The sequence below is a fragment of the Hyla sarda genome, chromosome 4, assembly GCF_029499605.1.
Source record: "Hyla sarda isolate aHylSar1 chromosome 4, aHylSar1.hap1, whole genome shotgun sequence".
NCBI classification, from domain to species: Eukaryota; Metazoa; Chordata; class Amphibia; order Anura; family Hylidae; genus Hyla; species Hyla sarda.
Window position 1 is genome coordinate 198,021,251 of NC_079192.1, and position 19,079 is coordinate 198,040,329.

At 42.4% G+C, this 19,079-nt stretch overlaps 1 protein-coding gene across 2 annotated transcripts in view; it reads right to left on the reverse strand.

The window, feature by feature from the left end:
• Nucleotides 1–18,320, reverse strand: part of LOC130366963 (uncharacterized) — a 49,139-nt gene extending 30,819 nt beyond the window's left edge. The window contains exon 1 of one of the 2 annotated variants that reach the window (XM_056569348.1): nucleotides 18,203–18,320. In XM_056569348.1, the coding sequence (XP_056425323.1) occupies nucleotides 18,203–18,269 (67 nt within the window). In that variant the 5' untranslated portion in view covers nucleotides 18,270–18,320. Of the gene's footprint in view, nucleotides 1–13,142; nucleotides 13,278–18,202 lie in introns of those variants that run through there. The other variant, XM_056569349.1, reaches the window with a different exon arrangement.
• Between the last annotated feature and the right edge of the window lie 759 nt (nucleotides 18,321–19,079).

Below are 19,079 nucleotides of genomic sequence, written 5' to 3' on the forward strand. Positions count from 1 at the left end.
ATTATGATACACCTACCGAATTTGCTACAATGAAAAGTGCTTTAGGTCCCTATGACATCTTTTTGGTTTTTAACATTGTAATTTTTTATGGAAGATGTTAACGCCCATATCCTAAGGTGTCACTGGTCAGAAGGTATTTACCTGGCCATTCACATCAAGATAGGCATGGTCTGATGAAGCGCCGAATGCGAGGTGCGATATGGCTATAACCATGGCACCTGTTTGATCCCGATCCGGCATCCCGCTACTGGAAGTTATATGCACCTGCAATAAAGAATGCTGCACGACATCTGAACTGTGAGCGCCTTCTATTTCCTTTCTGCTTACTATGATATTTGTCATTGCTATTTTTACTTGTAAATCATGGTATTCATTAATCCCACCCCATACTAGTTTCTTGTTTGGCACCCTTTCTTATGCATAAATACTGTTACCATCCATGTACTGTATATGTATACCAGCAATGTGAGGTAGGGAGATCATACCTCCTATAACACATCATTGCAATATTTTATTTCTTTTATTTAGATTTTATTGTGTCACATTTTTTCTTGCTTTTTATTGTCTTTGTCATGGACTTTTTTGTTGGTTGCTTCTGTGACCCTGTTCACATTTGCCTTAGTTTCTGCATGAGCATTCTCTAAATACATATTTTTTATTGACTGTAATATTTTATGTTGATATGAATAAGAAGCTTTTAAAAAAGAAAAAACAAACCACAGTGGCCCAGATTTACTAAACAAGTCAAATGTTTTAACATAGACTATACCCCTAAGAATGTGGCAGATTAATCACAGTGGCTCGAACTGTTTGAAAAATCTGTTCACTATTAGACTGGCTAGCCCAAGTTTAGAACAACTAAAATTTTGCCAGAATCTTGCACCAGAATAACACTGTGCTTCAAACTAGCATTTACTTGTACTGATCAGTTTCCTCTTTAATGGTACTTTCACATGACTTAAAAATGCTGCAGATTTTAACACTGCAGATTTATCTGTATGATCGCAGTGCAGAAAATCTAAATTAGATGTAAAAAATCTGCAGTTGTGAATTATAGTGCTGTAAAAACATCAGCAATTACTGCTAAGAGCAGCAGCCACCATTGGATAGCTATTAGTGGTATTAACGCAAACTCTACCTTTCCTGGACTTTCCTGGAGTTCATAGTAGTTGCAAAACTTATAAAATTGCTTTTTAATTTATCAGCCAAGTGTCAAGGAGGCGGAGTCAAGCTGCTCAAGAACTACAGCCTGGCATGCCTCTTTGCTTTCCTTCACCTCTTGATCCCTCCAATCATGGTGCGGCTTGGAGGTAAAGGCAAGTGAGGAAATATGCCAGGTTGTGACACTTGAGCAGCTTGGTCCTGCCTCCTTGGCTCCTTGCCTTTGATTAAGAAAGCACCCACCCCGACACACGTTTTACATCACTTGCTTCTTCCAGGAAAAAGTGAATGATGCGAAACACCTGCTAGGGGAGATGCTTTCTTTATCGGTATGGCATTTTGACATTGCGCAATATTTTTTTTTATCCAGTTTGATACTTATCCTTCTAATTTTTCTCTGTTATATGCAATGCTTGCATGATGTACTTGCTAGATACTGAGATACATGTGATGCAATTGTGCTATAGTTTGCAATGAACACAGCTGCATTGTACCTGATACAGTGTTTTTTATATACAGTGTTGTTTGGCAGAGCTTTTATTTATAGGTTTTCCTTCTGAGTTTGGACCCCTGGCTTTATGTTGTGGGCCCTGTCTGTAGGTGTATATCACTCTCACGGATCACTAGATATAGCCAGTAGAAATGAATTGCCTGATGCTTGATATAACATGTGGTCTCAATAGAGCCTATCTCCTGCATTGAGACTGTGTAGGAAAAGATGATAAAAATGATAAAAATAAAAAAAAATCACGGTAATCGTTCTGACTGGCAGAATTAAATGAACATGTTAACTTTACCGCACATCAAACAATGTAAAACTGAAACCCCCGTAAGTTGCAGAATTGTAGCTTTGTTTTTTTTTTTTTAGTTCACTCTACTAACAACTAGTTATAGGTTTTGCATTACCTTTTGTGGTAAAATAAAGGGTGCCAGTAAAAAATACCAACAAAAAACAAGCCCTTATATGACCTCATCGAGTTATGGCTTTTGAAAGCCGAGAAGGAAAAAAAAAGACTAAAAAAATTAAATTGGAGTGGTAGAGCAGTCTATATTTCAAAAAAACTTTTTTTTTTTTGGTCCGTTTATTACCCAAAAAATGGCTTGTTTTGCTGTGGTGTCGGGTGAGGGTAATGTGTGAATTAACCTTTTCGTGATGCCAGGGTGTGGTTAACCTATACACCACGTGAGGTAGACCAGCTTCTCCTGTGCCAGACACAGGGCAAATAATTACTCCAAAGCAAGGGTACGGATAACTGGCTTTACTGAGGTTGAAAAGATGGTACAATCCGTTACAGCTCAGATTAGAATGAAGGAGAGGCAGGGTAAACATTGAGAAGCTTATCGGCTTGCTGGGACTTGTAGTGGTATAATACTGTGACTGACTTGCTGTATGCAACTACGCTGGACTGTAGTTAATTGACAGACTACTTGACTGACTGACTTGCTGGACTTGATTTGAATCCCCAAGACTTTATTGCTTACAGCCAGGCTTTGACTTTCACCCATGCACAGGGGTTAACTTGTAGAAGATGCATTGTTGCTGGACTCCTTCAGAATCACCTCACAGACTCCTCCGACTTCTCTCAACTGTACCTCAGCTACAACACTGAACTCTGGTTACACTATATATGGGAGCAATTTAGAGAGGTCCCATTGGCCGGATAAGTCCGGATAAGTCACATAGTTCACCTTTGCATACTCGCCTAACAACAAGGTTCATGACAACAGGTTTAAGGTTTAAAGTGACAAGTACATAGGAAATACCAATAACTTAACCATTGCATAACAGTTTATAATATAGAGTCCTGATGAGTGTGGGCCCAAGACGGACATCGAAGCAGCATCTGCCACACAGGATGGGCAGGAATACAGAAGAACACTTTACTGGCACCACATTGCTATAGCCCCTCAAGGGGATGTTAAATTGGGCAGCAGCCTAATTAACAAAATCATTACTCTGAATGGTCCAAAGGCATGAAAATACTTGAAAATCTGAGACTTCTTTTACTTGTAAAATTAGCTGTTATTTGTCCCTCAAAAATAAACTCAAAAAAGATCATAAACATAGCCTGTGCAGCACAATTAATGTGCATCTCAGAAGCTACCCCTGAAGTGCTTTTCCTGATCACAAAGAGAACTTTGCAGCTTTTGAAGCTTAAACAGAAACTTGTGGCTTGAGAAGTAACTCAGAAACAGTAAACCACAATCTAACCACTGGAAGACAAAGACGATTTATTAATGGTTTGTGAGACAAAACAACCATGAGAAACATCACTTTCTCTACAACATAATGTAAACTTTTTTTTTACTCCATATCTGTGTTCTTATTTCAGTAGTAAATTGGCACAATTGAGAACTACTTAGCCATGCCTTATTGATGTTTGTTTATTTTTCATCCATTATGCAAACCAAAGTTAAAAATGGTACAAGTAGTATATCAGTGTAATACTCACGTTTCAGTAGCCTGGAACACTGATTATAGTGGATCCGCTGGACCTGTGTGGTAGATGACTTGGACCATACCAGGGAGTGGAGTCTAAGGTGCTGCTGGTGTTCACCAGACCCCGCCGCAAAACGGGATGGACTTGCTGCGGCAGGGGGCACCCAGGTCGCTACCCCTGGCACGGCTTGACCACACAGGCGGCTGAGGACATTCGAGGCACAGGTGGAAAAAGACAACTAGTGGTCTGGATAGCAGGAGGTCAGGACAGGCAGCACAGAAGCTTAGTCAGGAACATAGCAAATGGTTGGTAGACAGGCGGCAAAGGAGCAAGGTCAGGTCACGGAGCAAGGGTATGATACACGGCAAGGCAATACACAGGAATGCTTTCTCTAAGGCTCTAGGGCAACAAAGATCCGGCAGGGAAGTGTGGGAGGTGGAGGAATTTATCAATGAGCCACAGGTGTTACTTCACTAATGGGCGCACTGGCCCTAAAAATCTTAAAGCTCTGGCACGCGCCCTAGGGGACAGAGACATGCGCGCTGGAGCAGAGAAGCAGAGGCAGGGGCAGGAGAAGAACCAGGTGAGTGACGGGCTGGGATTCACATGCGGGCGCTTCCCACGATGCGAATCCCAGCCCCGTTGGCAGCAGCAGGTGACGGGACCATGCGCTCACGGCCAGCGTGTGCAGCCGGAGCGCATAATGTAACAATCAGAACCTTGTTTTATATACAAAAATAATGTATTTCTGTAATGAAATTCTTTGAAATGCATCCTCAAAAATTGACTGATATATTACTTATGCATGTCTCTATACCATCACTTTATGATGGGTAGTTGTCTGACCTTTAATACACCAAGACTGTGCATTACCACCTCTTGCCAATGTAAACTGTCTGAGGGTTAAACCCTATTAATAATGATAATTAGAAATGAGCGAACTTCAAGTAATTAGATTCGTCACAAACTTCTCGGCTCAGTAGTTGCTGACTTTACAGCAAGGTTATATGAGAAAGTCGCACTCACCCCGTATAACAATTCTTGAATTTTATTCACACCGGCAAGTGGAACAATAAAAGCGGTCACACACGTGGGGAGTGAGAGCAGCCGCTCTTCCAGCCAATAAGGTATACGCCTACTATAAGAGGTGGAGGTGTATTTGTATCCATGAACAGAGGAAAGGGGCGTGTAGCCCGCAACAATAAAAAAGTGCAGTATAAACACCAAAACCAATTAAAAACACTGTAATACAAAAGATAATACAAAATAACCACCTATTCTGGTAGCAGATTCACAAAAAAGCTGACAGATCTTGTCTGTCATTCATACCTGTCGGCCCCATAGCATTTAGCCGTATGATCCAGAACGCCTCCCTGCGTAGCAGGAAGGTGTGTTTATCTGTGCAGACAGGTATGCTCTCAATTCTCTCCAATCCGGCAAACATGAGCCCCCTGCTCCCACCGCCATAACATTCAGTCATATGGGCGATGAAGCGAGGGGACCCCTTGCCCGTTCTGAGAGAATAGAGATGTTCCCTTACAAGTGTGCATAGTTGTCGTTTCGTTTTTCCTATATATTATCTGCTACAAAGACAAATTAGACAGTACACAATGTAAGTTGACTTACAGGTGATCAATTGGTTGACGAAAATGTTAACACCCCCAACTATAAAATTTCTTTTAGACAAGTTAAATTGGCAAAAATTGCAATTCTTGCATGGAAAATTTCCCTTAGGTGTAACTTTCTTCAACTAATGATCATCTCCATCCTGGCACTTCTTGTTATGTTTTTTAATTACATCTCCAATTGTGGTGGAGTTTCTAAATGTAACAATCGGCTTTGCTTTTGCTTCCTCACTCAATTCTTCATCATTTTCAAAGTAGTACCAATTGTCAATAATGCTCTTTTTTATTATGTGGTTGATGGGTGAGTTAGCAAAAGAAAATACAATGCGTTTGTTTTTTATCTGGTGCTTTTTCTTTTTCTTTGGAATTAGTAGTTCTTCTCTATCTCTCATTTCTGTTTTATAGGCCCGCTCTATTATATCAGGTGAATATCCCCGTACTTTTAATCTTCCTTTTAATTCTTTTGCCTGCGTTATAAATGTATCGTTGTTCCTGTTAACCCTTTTTAACCTTAAAAACTGGCTATAAGGGATATTATCTCTGACATAGCTGGGGTGGGAGCTATTATAGTGAAGTAATGTATTTTTAGAGATAGCTTTCTTAAAACCTGTAGTTTGAAGTTCACCTTCACTGATGCTAAGCTTCACATCCAAAAACTTGATAGAGCGACCTCCATATACATAAGTAAAAAGCATGTTAACAGTGATCTTTTCATTCAGGTAGCAGACGGAGCTCTGAAATTCTTCTTCGGTACCGTTCCATACTATTAGAACATTGTCTACATACCTGAGAAAAAAGACAATTTTATCCAAATATGGATTGCTGCCAGAGAATTTGAATCTTTTTTGTAACATAGTGAGGAACACGTTTGCATAGGTACATGATACAGGCGAGCCCATGGCAGTGCCATGGGCTTGCCTGTACCACTGGTCCCCATGTTTGAAGTCATTATTCTCAAGAAGAAATCTAAGGGATTCACAAATAAACTTCCTGAAGCCCGGTGATCTCTCAGCCTCAGTCAAAAAGGAATCCATAGCCTCTATACCCGCATTGTGAGGGATGCAGGTACAGAGGCTTTCGTCAGTGACGAACTAGCTTACTTCCAGGGAGGGAATAAATCTAGATTCTCTCCACCGATTGTTCCTGGTGGAAATGTGGACCTGCTCTGTAGAGCAGTAAAAAAAAAGATGTAGAAGCCCTTATTTATCCCACACCTGAAAAGAATATTACCTTGAAAGAAAAAAGGGCTTTGGAGTGGTCAGGAAAAAGACAGGATCTTCTAATAACTAGGGCCGACAAGAGAGGAGCGGTGGCGGTCTGGAGTGCACAAGCTCGTAAAAAAGAAGTAGATCGCCAATTAGGTGACAGAACTGTATATATACCCCTAAAAGATAATCCCACTAGGAGGACCACTGACCATCTCCGCTCCCTCCTAAGGTGCCATACTGAAAATAAAATGATCTCTGAAAAAACTGCCGAGAAGCTCCTACCTGCTACATCAAGGCCAGCTTGATGGTACATACTGCCTAAAGTACATAAGACCTTATACAATCCCACAGGACGGCCCATAGTTGCCAGCATAGGCTCCGTTACTCAGCCACTATCTGCATACTTAGAATGGTTGATAGCCCCTTTACTAAAACATATCCCCACTTTGCTAAAAGATACTGGAGAACTACTAGGAGCCTTTAAAAATTTTTACTTTTCAGGAATCCGACAGCTTAGTCTCCCTTGATATTGAAAGCCTCTATACCCGCATCCCTCACGATGCGGGTATAGAGGCTATGGATTCCTTTTTGACCGAGGCTGAGAGATCAACGGGCTTCAGGAAGTTTATTTGTGAATCCCTTAGATTTCTTCTTGAGAATAATGACTTCAAACATGAGGACCAGTGGTACAGGCAAGCTCATGGCAATGCCATGGGCTCGCCTGTATCATGTAGCTATGCAAACGTGTTCCTCACTATGTTAGAAAAAAGATTCATATTCTCTGGCAGCAATCCATATTTGGATAAAATTGTGTTTTTTCTCAGGTATGTAGACGATGTTCTAATAGTATGGAACGGTACCGAAGAAGAATTTCAGAGCTTCGTCTGCTACCTGAATGAGAAGAACACCGTTAACATGCTTTTTACTTATGTATATGGAGGTTGCTCTATCGAGTTTTAGGATGTGAAGCTTAACATCAGTGAAGGTGAACTTCAAACTACAGGTTTTAGGAAAGCTATCTCTAAAAATACATTAGTTCACTATAATAGCTCCCACCCCAGCTATGTCAGAGATAATATCCCTTATAGCCAGTTTTTAAGGTTAAAAAGGGTTAACAGTAATAACAATACATTTATAACGCAGGCAAAAGAATTAAAAGGAAGATTAAAAGAACGGGGTTATCCACCTGATATAATAGAGCGGGCCTATAAAAAAACAGAAATGAGAGATAGGGAAGAACTACTAATTCCAAAGAAAAAGAAAAAGCACCAGATAAAAAACAAACGCATTGTATTTTCTTTTGCTAACTCACCCATCAACCACATAATAAAAAAGAGCATTATTGACAATTGGTACTACTTTGAAAATGATGAAGAATTGAGTGAGGAAGCAAAAGCAAAGCCGATTGTTACATTTAGAAACTCCACCACAATTGGAGATGTAATTAAAAAACATAACAAGAAGTGCCAGGATGGAGATGATCATTGGTTGAAGAAAGTTACACCTAAGGGAAATTTTCCATGCAAGAATTGCAATTTTTGCCAATTTAAAGAAATTTTATAGTTGGGGGTGTTAACATTTTCGTCAACCAGTTGATCACCTGTAAGTCAACTTACATTGTGTACTGTCTAATTTGTCCTTGTAGAAGATACTATTTAGGAAAAACGAAACGACAACTATGCACACGTGTAAGGGAGCATCTCTATTCTCTCCGAACGGGGAAGGGGTCCCCTTGCTTCATCGCCCATATGACTGAATGTCATGGTGGTGGGAGCAGGGGGCTCATGTTTGCCGGATTGGAGAGAATTGAGAGCATACCTGTCGGCACAGATAAACACACCTTCCTGTTATGCAGGGAGGCGTTCTGGATCATACGGCTAAATGCTATGGGGCCGACAGGTATGAATGACAGACAAGATCTGTCAGCTTTTTTGTGAATCTGCTACCAGAATAGGTGGTTATTTTGTATTATCTTTTGTATTACAGTGTTTTTAATTGGTTTTGGTGTTTATACGGCACTTTTTTATTGTTGAGGTCACCACGCCCCTTTCCTCTGTTCATGGATACAAATACACCTTCACCTCTTATGGTAGGCGTATACCTTATTGGCCGGAAGAAGCGTCGAGCTGTGATGCGAAACTAGTAGCCTTGGTGGTGTGCCCCGCATCTTGAGAGTGGCTACTCTCACTCCCCACGTGTGTTACCGCTTTTACTGTTCCACTTGCCGGTGTGAATAAAATTCAAGAATTGTTATGCCGCAACTATGGGCTGAGTGCGACTTTCTTTCTATCTCATATAACCTTGGTGTTAAGAGTTGTCTCCATATACGAGTCTGCACCTCTACCTAGCGGTTTTGCTGAAACATACTGGTCACGGCAGCTGAAACTATCCCCGTAGCTCTATTGGGATGATTTGGACTCAGTAGTGCCTGGTGTGTACTATCCTTCTGTGTTTAAAACTGGACTTAGTTGCTGACTTTAGCCTGCATAAATTAGTTCAGCTTTCAGGTGCTCCGGTGGGCTGGAAAAGGTGGATACAGTCCTAGGAGAGAGTCTCCTAGGACTGTATCCACCTTTTCCAGCCCACCAGAGCACCTGAAAGCTGATCTAATTTATCCAGGCTAAAGTCAGCAACTGCCGAGCCGAGAAGTTCGTGACAAATCGAATCACTGTAAGTTCGCTCATCTCTAATGATAATGCTAACATCCAGATGTTAATTTATTCTTACACCTCCAGTAGGAAGAGAGGAATGACAGAACACAGTATAAACAAATGCTCCAACATTGTTACTTTATGAGAAACTTATTCAAGTAGAGTACCTGTCATGATCTTGATACATTTTTTAACCCTCCCAGTCCAGTTCCCTCCCCTTATCATGATAAACCACCCCTGCCTTTATTTTTATTATTTTTTCGTTTTCTAACTTGACGTTGTTCTGTATTTTCTGCTTAATCTCAGTCAGCTCCACAAGAAGAGGAATTCCCCAGCAGGCGTGACATTATCTGTGTTACGCCTAGCGCTCCGGGTCCCCGCTCCTCCCCGGAGCGCTTACGGCGTCTCTCTCTCCGCAGCGCCCCGGACGATCCCGCTGACCGGGAGCGCTGCACTGTCATGGCCGTCGGGGATGCGATTCGCACAGCGGGACGCGCCCGCTCGCGAATCGCATCCCAGGTCACTTACCCGTTCCCGTCCCCTGCTGTCATGTGCTGGCGCGCGCGGCTCCGCTCTCTAGGGCGCGCGCGCGCCAGCTCCCTGAGACTTAAAGGGCCAGTGCACCAATGATTGGTGCCTGGCCCAATTAGCTTAATTGGCTTCCACCTGCTCCCAGACTATTTCTGATCTCTGCCCCTGCACTCCCCTGCCGGATCTTGTTGCCTTAGAGCCTAGTGAAAGCGTTACTGTGTTTGTCCATACTGTGTACTTGACCTCCTGCTATTACCTTATTGACTACGATCCTTGCTGCCTGCCCCGACCTTCTGCTACGTCCGACCTTGCTTCTGTCTACTCCATTGTACCGTGCCTATCTTCAGCAGTCAGAGAGGTTGAGCCGTTGCTAGTGGATACGACCTGGTCACTACCGCCGCAGCAAGACCATCCCGCTTTGCGGCGGGCTCTGGTGAACACCAGCACGGTCCACTAGCACGGTCCACGCCAATCCCTCTCTGGCACAGAGGATCCACCTCCTGCCAGCCGGCATCGTGACAGTAGATCCGGCCATGGATCCCGCTGAGGTTCCCCTGCCTTATATCTCTGATCTCACCACGGTGGTCGCCCAGCAATCCCGACAGATCGCCCATCTAACCCACCAGCTGTCGGAAGTGTCCACCATGGTGCAGCAACTTCAGTCGCAACTTCTGCCTCTGTTACAGCAGCAACCATCTCCTCCGCCAGCTCCTGCACCCCTTCCGCAGCGAGTGGCCACTCCTAGCCTCCGCTTGTCCTTGCCGGACAAATTTGATGGGGACTCTAAGTTTTGCCGTGGCTTTCTTTCGCAATGTTCCCTGCACTTGGAGATGATGTCGGACCAGTTTCCTACTGAAAGGTCTAAGGTGGCTTTCGTAGTCAGCCTTCTGTCTGGAAAAGCCCTGTCATGAGCCACACCGCTCTGGGACCGCGATGACCCCGTCACTGCCTCTGTACACTCCTTCTTCTCGGAAATTCGAAGTGTCTTTGAGGAACCTGCCCGAGCCTCTTCTGCTGAGACTGCCCTGCTGAACCTGGTCCAGGGTAATTCTTCCGTTGGCGAGTACGCCATACAATTCCGTACTCTTGCTTCTGAACTATCCTGGAATAATGAGTCCCTCTGCGCGACCTTTAAAAAAGGCCTATCCAGCAACATTAAAGATGTTCTGGCCGCACGAGAAATTCCTGCTAACCTGCATGAACTCATTCATCTAGCCACTCGCATTGACATGCGTTTTTCTGAGAGACATCAAGAGCTCCACCAGGAAAAAGACTTAGATCTCTGGGCACCTCTCCCACAGTCTCCGTTGCAATCTACGCCTAGACCTCCCGCCGAGGAGGCCATGCAAGTGGATCGGTCTCGCCTGACCCAGGAGGAGAGGAATCGCCGTAGGGAAGAAAATCTTTGTCTGTACTGTGCCAGTACCGAACATTTCTTGGTGGATTGCCCTATCCGTCCTCCACGTCTGGGAAACGCACGCTCGCACCCAGCTCTCGTGGGTGTGGCGTCTCTTGATTCAAAGTCGGCTTCTCCACGTCTCACGGTGCCCGTGCGGATTTCTCCTTCAGCCAACTCCTCCCTCTCAGCCGTGGCCTGCCTGGACTCTGGTGCCTCTGGGAATTTTATTCGGGAGTCCTTGGTGAATAAATTCCGCATCCCGGTGACCCGTCTCGTCAAGCCACTCTACATTTCCGCGGTCAACGGAGTCAGGTTGGATTGCACCGTGCGTTACCGCACGGAGCCCCTCCTAATGTGCATCGGACCTCATCACGAAAAAATTGAGTTTTTGGTCCTCTCCAATTGCACTTCCGAAATTCTCCTTGGACTACCCTGGCTTCAACACCATTCCCCAACCCTGGATTGGTCCACAGGGGAGATCAAGAGCTGGGGTACCTCTTGTTTCAAGGACTGCCTTAAACCGGTTCCCAGTACTCCCTGCCGTGACCCTGTGGTTTCCCCTTTATCCGGTCTCCCTAAAGTCTTTATGGACTCTGCCTGCCATAAGAAGTGCCTCTCCCCCCCTCCCAGTCCAGTCAGGCAAGCCTCGGTGCCTCCTCATGGCCCCCGTCCTGGTGTCACACTGCCCCGTGCCAGGCCTCGCCCTCTGCCCTCCCTCCTCATTCCCACTCCTGCTGTACTGCCTGCCGTTGAGGAATCCCTCCATTCTTTCCCGGTGTCCTCATCCCAGGGGAGGCAGTTACCGGACAAAGAGAAGGGGAGACCTAAGGGGGGGGGGGGGTACTGTTACGCCTAGCGCTCCGGGTCCCCGCTCCTCCCCGGAGCGCTTACGGCGTCTCTCTCTCCGCAGCGCCCCGGATGGTCCCGCTGACCGGGAGCGCTGCACTGTCATGGCCGTCGGGGATGCGATTCGCACAGCGGGACGCGCCCGCTCGGGAATCGCATCCCAGGTCACTTACCCGTTCCCGTCCCCTGCTGTCATGTGCTGGCGCGCGCGGCTCCGCTCTCTAGGGCGCGCGCGCGCCAGCTCCCTGAGACTTAAAGGGCCAGTGCACCAATGATTGGTGCCTGGCCCAATTAGCTTAATTGGCTTCCACCTGCTCCCAGACTATATCTGATCTCTGCCCCTGCACTCCCCTGCCGGATCTTGTTGCCTTAGAGCCTAGTGAAAGCGTTACTGTGTTTGTCCATACTGTGTACTTGACCTCCTGCTATTACCTTATTGACTACGATCCTTGCTGCCTGCCCCGACCTTCTGCTACGTCCGACCTTGCTTCTGTCTACTCCCTTGTACCGTGCCTATCTTCAGCAGTCAGAGAGGTTGAGCCGTTGCTAGTGGATACGACCTGGTCACTACCGCCGCAGCAAGACCATCCCGCTTTGCGGCGGGCTCTGGTGAACACCAGTAGTGACTTAGAACCGGTCCACTAGCACGGTCCACGCCAATCCCTCTCTGGCACAGAGGATCCACCTCCTGCCAGCCGGCATCGTGACAATCTGAAGCCCTGCTGGGAGAACTTCCTCCTTTCTGCAATGAACACACAGGCTAGAGCAGTTCAATGTGAGATGGGAAGTGATTGGCTGAGGCCGCTCCCCCCCCCCTCAGCTTTATGCACTGAACTCTACAGTGTGCAGTGTGTCCAGGCATGTATGGAGTTGATGTTCACTGTGTACATACATTACATTACTTATCCTGTACTGATCCTGAGTTATATCCTGCATTATACTCCAGAGCTGTACTCACTATTCTGCTGGTGTGGTCATTGTGTACTTACATTACATTACTTATCCTGTACTGATCCTGAGTTATATCCTGTATTATACTCCTGAGCTGTACTCACTATTCTGCTGGTGGGGTCACAGTGTACATACATTACATTACTTATCCTGTACTGATCCTGAGTTATATTCTGTATTATACTCCTGAGCTGTACTCACTATTCTGCTGGTGGGGTCACAGTGTACATACATTACATTACTTATTCAGTACTGATCCTGAGTTATATTCTGTATTATACCTCAGAGCTGTACTCACTATTCTGCTGGTGGGGTTACTGTGTACATACATTACTTTACTTGTTGGTGGTTGACGTCAGTGAGCACTTAGTGGTGATATCAGGGGTGATGTTACCGGTGAAGTCAGGGGGTGATATCTGAGCACTCAGAGGTGATGTCAGTCAGCACTCAGTGGTGAGATTAGGAGACGACAGTGAATGGCCTTAAAGTAAAAAAAAAAATACCAAAGTCTAGAATTTCTGCTTTTTAGTCACATTATATACCATAAAAACGGAACGGAAGGAGTCAGGGCTTCTACCCAGCAGGTTCTCTGCTTGTTTCAAGCTTTATATCTTATAGATAGCTGTAACATTGCTGCCTTGAGGCTGAGGATTTTTAAAATGGATTTCCCCTTTATGATATTATTTTCTCATTCTTTATAGCTAGTTCATCTTTTTAAAAAAATATTTTTTTTTCAATAGATTATGAATTCTGAAACTGAGAAATATATATAACCATGTTCCAGCTGACCATAAGCCTGTCTCTGTTCACGTAAAGGATTAATCATACTGCTCATCTTTACCAAACACATTGACATTTCATTTCTAAGAGCACTGAGGTTTCCGAAATCTTTGATCTCATACCTCAGCCAAGTCATTTGACAGAGCACAGACAGAAGCACTTTATGTTCTAAAACATGCTTTTCACACTTTTTCTAAGGAAATATTTTTGTGAAAAAAAAGCTATGGTTTTATTGAATCGTATTATGACTAACCTGGGGAAAACAATAAGATAGTCTATAGACTTCTATACTTCATGCCTGTTTTTTTTTTTTTACCTTTGTGGTTAGATGATTAAGCAGACTTTGTTGAAACCAGCAGCAAGCATTTAAATAAAGGAGAACTTCTTGCACACTCACCTACCAGATAAAATTAGTGACTTTTACAGAAACCACCCACAATATTTTTCCATGGCAAAAAAAATGAAACAGAATTTCAGTATAATCGTAAACAAGCTAAAGTATTTCTATTGTAGAACTGTATAATTTCTTTCTTTTTTTTTTTTTTGCTTTATTAGTTTTTGAGCGATTATTTTTCTAATGGTACATTTACACATGTGGGATCTACAGCAAGTTTCCAACTGTGGGTTTGAAGTTTTGAAGTCAATGTCATCTACTGTGGACTTTCTGCTGCGGAGATTCCACTGAGGAAAACATGCGGCAGCTCAAAACAGCAGCAGGAGACTCATTTTAGAGCCTGCACGTGCAATCGTAACTTATAGGTGCTTTTTACAAGCATTTTGATGGCATCTTATATCTTGTATTATTTTGTACATGTTTTTTTTGTGTTGTGGTCTTTTTTAAAGATATTTAAAAATGCTAAAAATATCTGTGTAAAGGAGCTATTGAAATGGAAATTCCCAATGCTCAACCCACCTTACCTTTTATAGTGAATACAGAATCAGCAAAAACAATCCAGATACTTCTATTTTGAAGGAGTACTCCAGTGCAATAAAACTGTTCTCCTTTTCAAAGAGGGTCCGACCGCTGAGACTCCCCTGCAATCTTCTGCAGGGCACCCCAGCAGTCCACCGGAAGGGGGAGTGTCGACCCTAGCACGAAGAGGCTGCCAACACGCCCCCTCCATGTATCCCATAGAGAAACATGGAGGGGGCATATCGGCCACAGCTTTCTGCATGAGATTGTAGGGGGTCCCAGCAGTCGGTTGGATAGGGGATAAGTGAAGAGAGAGATTATCCCTTTCTAGGATCTTTGATACAGTTCTTACAGTGGCCAAATGTCGGACAAACATAATGACTTCAGCAGGACTATTCAAGGATCTAATATGAATGGGAGTGTTCCCACCTCTCCCCTGGTAACTGTTGTCTATGGAAAAAAAGATTTTGTAGACGGATTTCAATATGCCCATCTCTTTTTTTTCTAAAGGCGGATAAGCTGCACCAGATGTGTTTGGCATTGGCTTTTTTCCTCTCACTAATTAAAACATGAAGAGCTGAGCCAAACATGCATGTGTATTGGAACCGCTATAAGGAACTGCTGTTAGCCAAATAAGCATTCTGTCAAAAGCTTTCTAATGTGTAGGCTAGTAAAAGTGAGCAAGAATATCTGCCAAAATACTGTCAAATATAATAGAACCCAGTGGTATGACTTTCCTGCTACTTCAAAATTAACATTCCCAATGTTACTAAAAAAATTAAGTATTAAAATTTTTAAGTAAAGCAGAAATTAAACCAATTTAAGAAATTGTATATATTGACCAAATGGAGCTGTTTAGCATTGCAAAAAGAATCACTCCTTAGTGTTTACTTTATTGCATTACAGCCTGGAATTGAATTTCAATTTTAACCCCCCATTTTGGCTTTAAGGACCTGGCTAATTTTCATTTTGCACTTTCATTTTTCCTCCTCCCCTTCTAAAAATCATAATACTTTTGCACCTACAGACCCATATAAGGGCTTGTTTTTTGCGTCACCAATTGTACTTTGTAATGACATCACTTATTTTATAACATATTCTGCGGCAAAACAAAATAAAACTTACTTGTTGGATGAAATAGAAAAAAGCCATTTTGTAAATTTTGGGGGCTTCCATTTCTATGTAGTGCACTTTTTGGTAAAAATGTAAGTTTTATTTTATTTTACTAAATAAAAAATTATAACTACATGCACCAAAATTAGTGCATGAAGTGCATGAGGGCTAATTTTTTGTGCCGTGGTCTGTAGTTTTTATTGGTATCATTGGCACCCCTGAGGACGTGGTTGTTACTACAAAACGTAGGGAAGACAATATGTTTGTGATATTTTAAGCAGCAGCCTAGTTCCCTTATTGTACAGCGTACTTCAGATGCCATTGATAAAATTAACATACTCCATGTAGGAGAGCCTATATTTTTCTGGGACTGTGCTGCAATTTTTAAATGCACTTTTTGTTGTACCTTTTATACTAAGTCTTTAACAAAAGTGAAGTTTTAACATGACACTGTGAGAGAGGAGGGATCTTTTGTTTAGGGGTCTTTTACCCCATCATCCAGCCTGCTGGTGACTGGGGTTTGAAGTAATAAATTATCTCCTGCAATGAGAGCAGGAAAGTGAAGCACAATGCCATACGCTTTGCCTGGCTACATCTAGAGATCAGAGGGGGTCAAAAGTTTGTATAAATGACAGCAGCACTTTAAACATACTTCCAAAGCTACACTGAAGTCGTTTAAAGGAAGACATTTACATTTCTTGCAATGACTTAAAGGGGTACGTACTACAGTGGAAAAAAAAATTCCATATCAACTGGCTTCAAAAAGTTAAACAGATTTGTAAATGACTTCTAAAAAAATCTTAATCCTTCCAGTACTTATCAGCTGCTGTGTACTACAGAGGAAGTTGAGTTGTTCTTTCCAGTCTGACCACAGTGCTCTCTGCTGTTACCTCTGTCCATGTCAGGAACTGTCCAGAGTAGGAGCAAATCCCCAAAGCAAACCTCTCCAGCTCTGGACTATTTCTGACATGGACAGCGGTGTCAGCAGAGAGCACTGTCAGACAGAAAATACATTCAAAAAGAAAATAACTTTCTGTGGAGCATACAGCAGTTGATAAGTACTGTTAGGATTAAGGTATTTTAATGGAAGTGTTTACAAATCTGTTTAACTTTCTGGCACCAGTTGATATGAAAAAATTGTTTACCACTGGAGTACCCCCATTTACACAGGAAGATTATCTGCTAAAGGAACGTTCATAGGTATGCTGTTCCCAATAAATGGCACATGTAAAAATGTCAGTGATTAGCTGCTGAATGAGAAAATATAAGTATTTGTTAGCTGATTGCGTCTTTTTGTATGGCCATTCAAATCATTGTTATCTGCCCCACATCGTCCTGTGTAAATGTGGGATGTTCATCTGACAGTGCTTAAATTAAAGGCCAACAAGTGTTGACCAATGAGATTGATGCTTGTTATTGTGCAGCTGTCAGCCTGTGTAAAAGAACCTTTAGTTAAAGCCCATACTTCAATCCAATTGAGAATCTGGGGCATAACCTATAGACACCAATTCAAGCCATCTAACTTAAAGGGGTTCTCCGGTGCTTAGACATCTTATCCCCAAAGGATAGGGGATACGATGCCTGATCGCGGGGGTCCCGCCGCCGGGGACCCCCGGGATCTTGCATGCTGCACCCCGTTTAAAATCAGTCCCCGGAGCGTGTTCGCTCCGGGTCTGATTACTGTGTCACGCTATCACACCCCCTCCCATAGGCTTGCATTGAGGGGGCGGAGCCGTGACGTTACTATGCTCCGTCCCCGAGCACGCTCTGGGGGCTGATTCTAATGGGGTGCGGCGTGGAAGATCACGGGGGTCCCCAGCGGTGGGACCCCCGCGATCAGGCATCTTATCCCCTATCCTTTGGATAGTGGATAAGATGTCTGAGCGCCGGAGTACCCCTTTAAACAAAATCAGCTTTTAGCCAAAAGGCACCATCATTGCACTTGACTTCTTTTAGTTCATGACACAAAATCCTGAGCAATGAAGCTAAGTGGTAGGGTAAATAGTATTGGGGTGCTCTTTTACATGGTGCCTCAAAGTATCTAATTGAAGCACAATACCATGAGTATCATACTAAGCTTCAAAATAAAACATTGATTTACTTTAAAATCTGAAAAAGAAGGGTTCAGTAGTAATGAAAGGATCCGTTAGTTTACATACTTACTAGAAAATTCTAAACTACAGAGCTGCTTGCCAATACATTCTAAATGAAAATAGTCGAAGACATTTATAATACCCTTTTCCATTAAACTGCAGAATTGTATTGTATAATAAGCCTTTATATAGATGAAGATATGCAGTCCTATTAATATAAGTTTATAACAGCCTCCCATTGTGACTTTCATTTTATATTTGCGACCAATAATGCAATTGACATATAATGGGTTGCATTTATAATCATGGATTATCCTTATTACATAATTGCTTTTTATATATACTTTGTATTCATAGAGCAAAAATAATGGTAAGACATTGTTCATATATATCTCTGCATTAATTCATCATTTCTCTATTACAAGGACTCTTTTTCTGACTGCTTCAATTTCTTGTCAACTATACCTTACAAAAGCAATTTTGTCCTTACCTCTCCCAAATGCAAATCTCATCAGTAAGGGCAATGTCAGTCCAACAATGGTTAACAATAAATCCATAATAGAATGCAGAATAAAAGAAATGAATGAAGCAAGATAATTGTTTAGGATGATCTAATTCTTTATCTGTGTAACACCAGATATGAAGGTACAGAGTAAGTCCTTCTTACCAGGAAACTGTAGAGGAAGTGGTTAATCAGTATGTGCATATTCCAGCAAGACATACTTTCATTAAAATGACTAAGGGGATTACTCATTATGTGCTTTTATTCTTTGAAATATATAGATGTGGCTAAATATAATAATATATATATATATATATATATATATATATATATATATATATATATATATATATATCAAAATATAATGAGGTAACAGCCATTACTACATCCATAACTGTCGACTCTGATATAAGTGACTAGTAAGGTAATACATCATAACTTGATTTCCATCTATCTATATTATCTCACTTGACTTTCTCTGTATCTCTCATTTACTAAACAGGAGAATGATTGGAATATACTAGATGGCGGAGGACAACTGTACAATTTATATATAGGTTTTGTGAGTGTTTGGTTGTCCTGGTTCCATTACAAATACAATAATTTAACAAAGTACTTAGATATAATTTAATTTTACTGTTTCTTCTGGGATTTTTCTAAGATTTTATTACCATAGCTTATGTATAAAATCACATTTGTACTTTCACAGGAATATTGCTGTATACTGTATAATACTGTATACTGCAGTGTAGTGTATACTGCCGTTATACAAAGTCGTTTGATGTCTAGAAACATTTTAAGTAAATGAAGTTAAGATTAGGAAGATATTAATCTTATAGTGATATGTATTTTGGCGTTACAATAT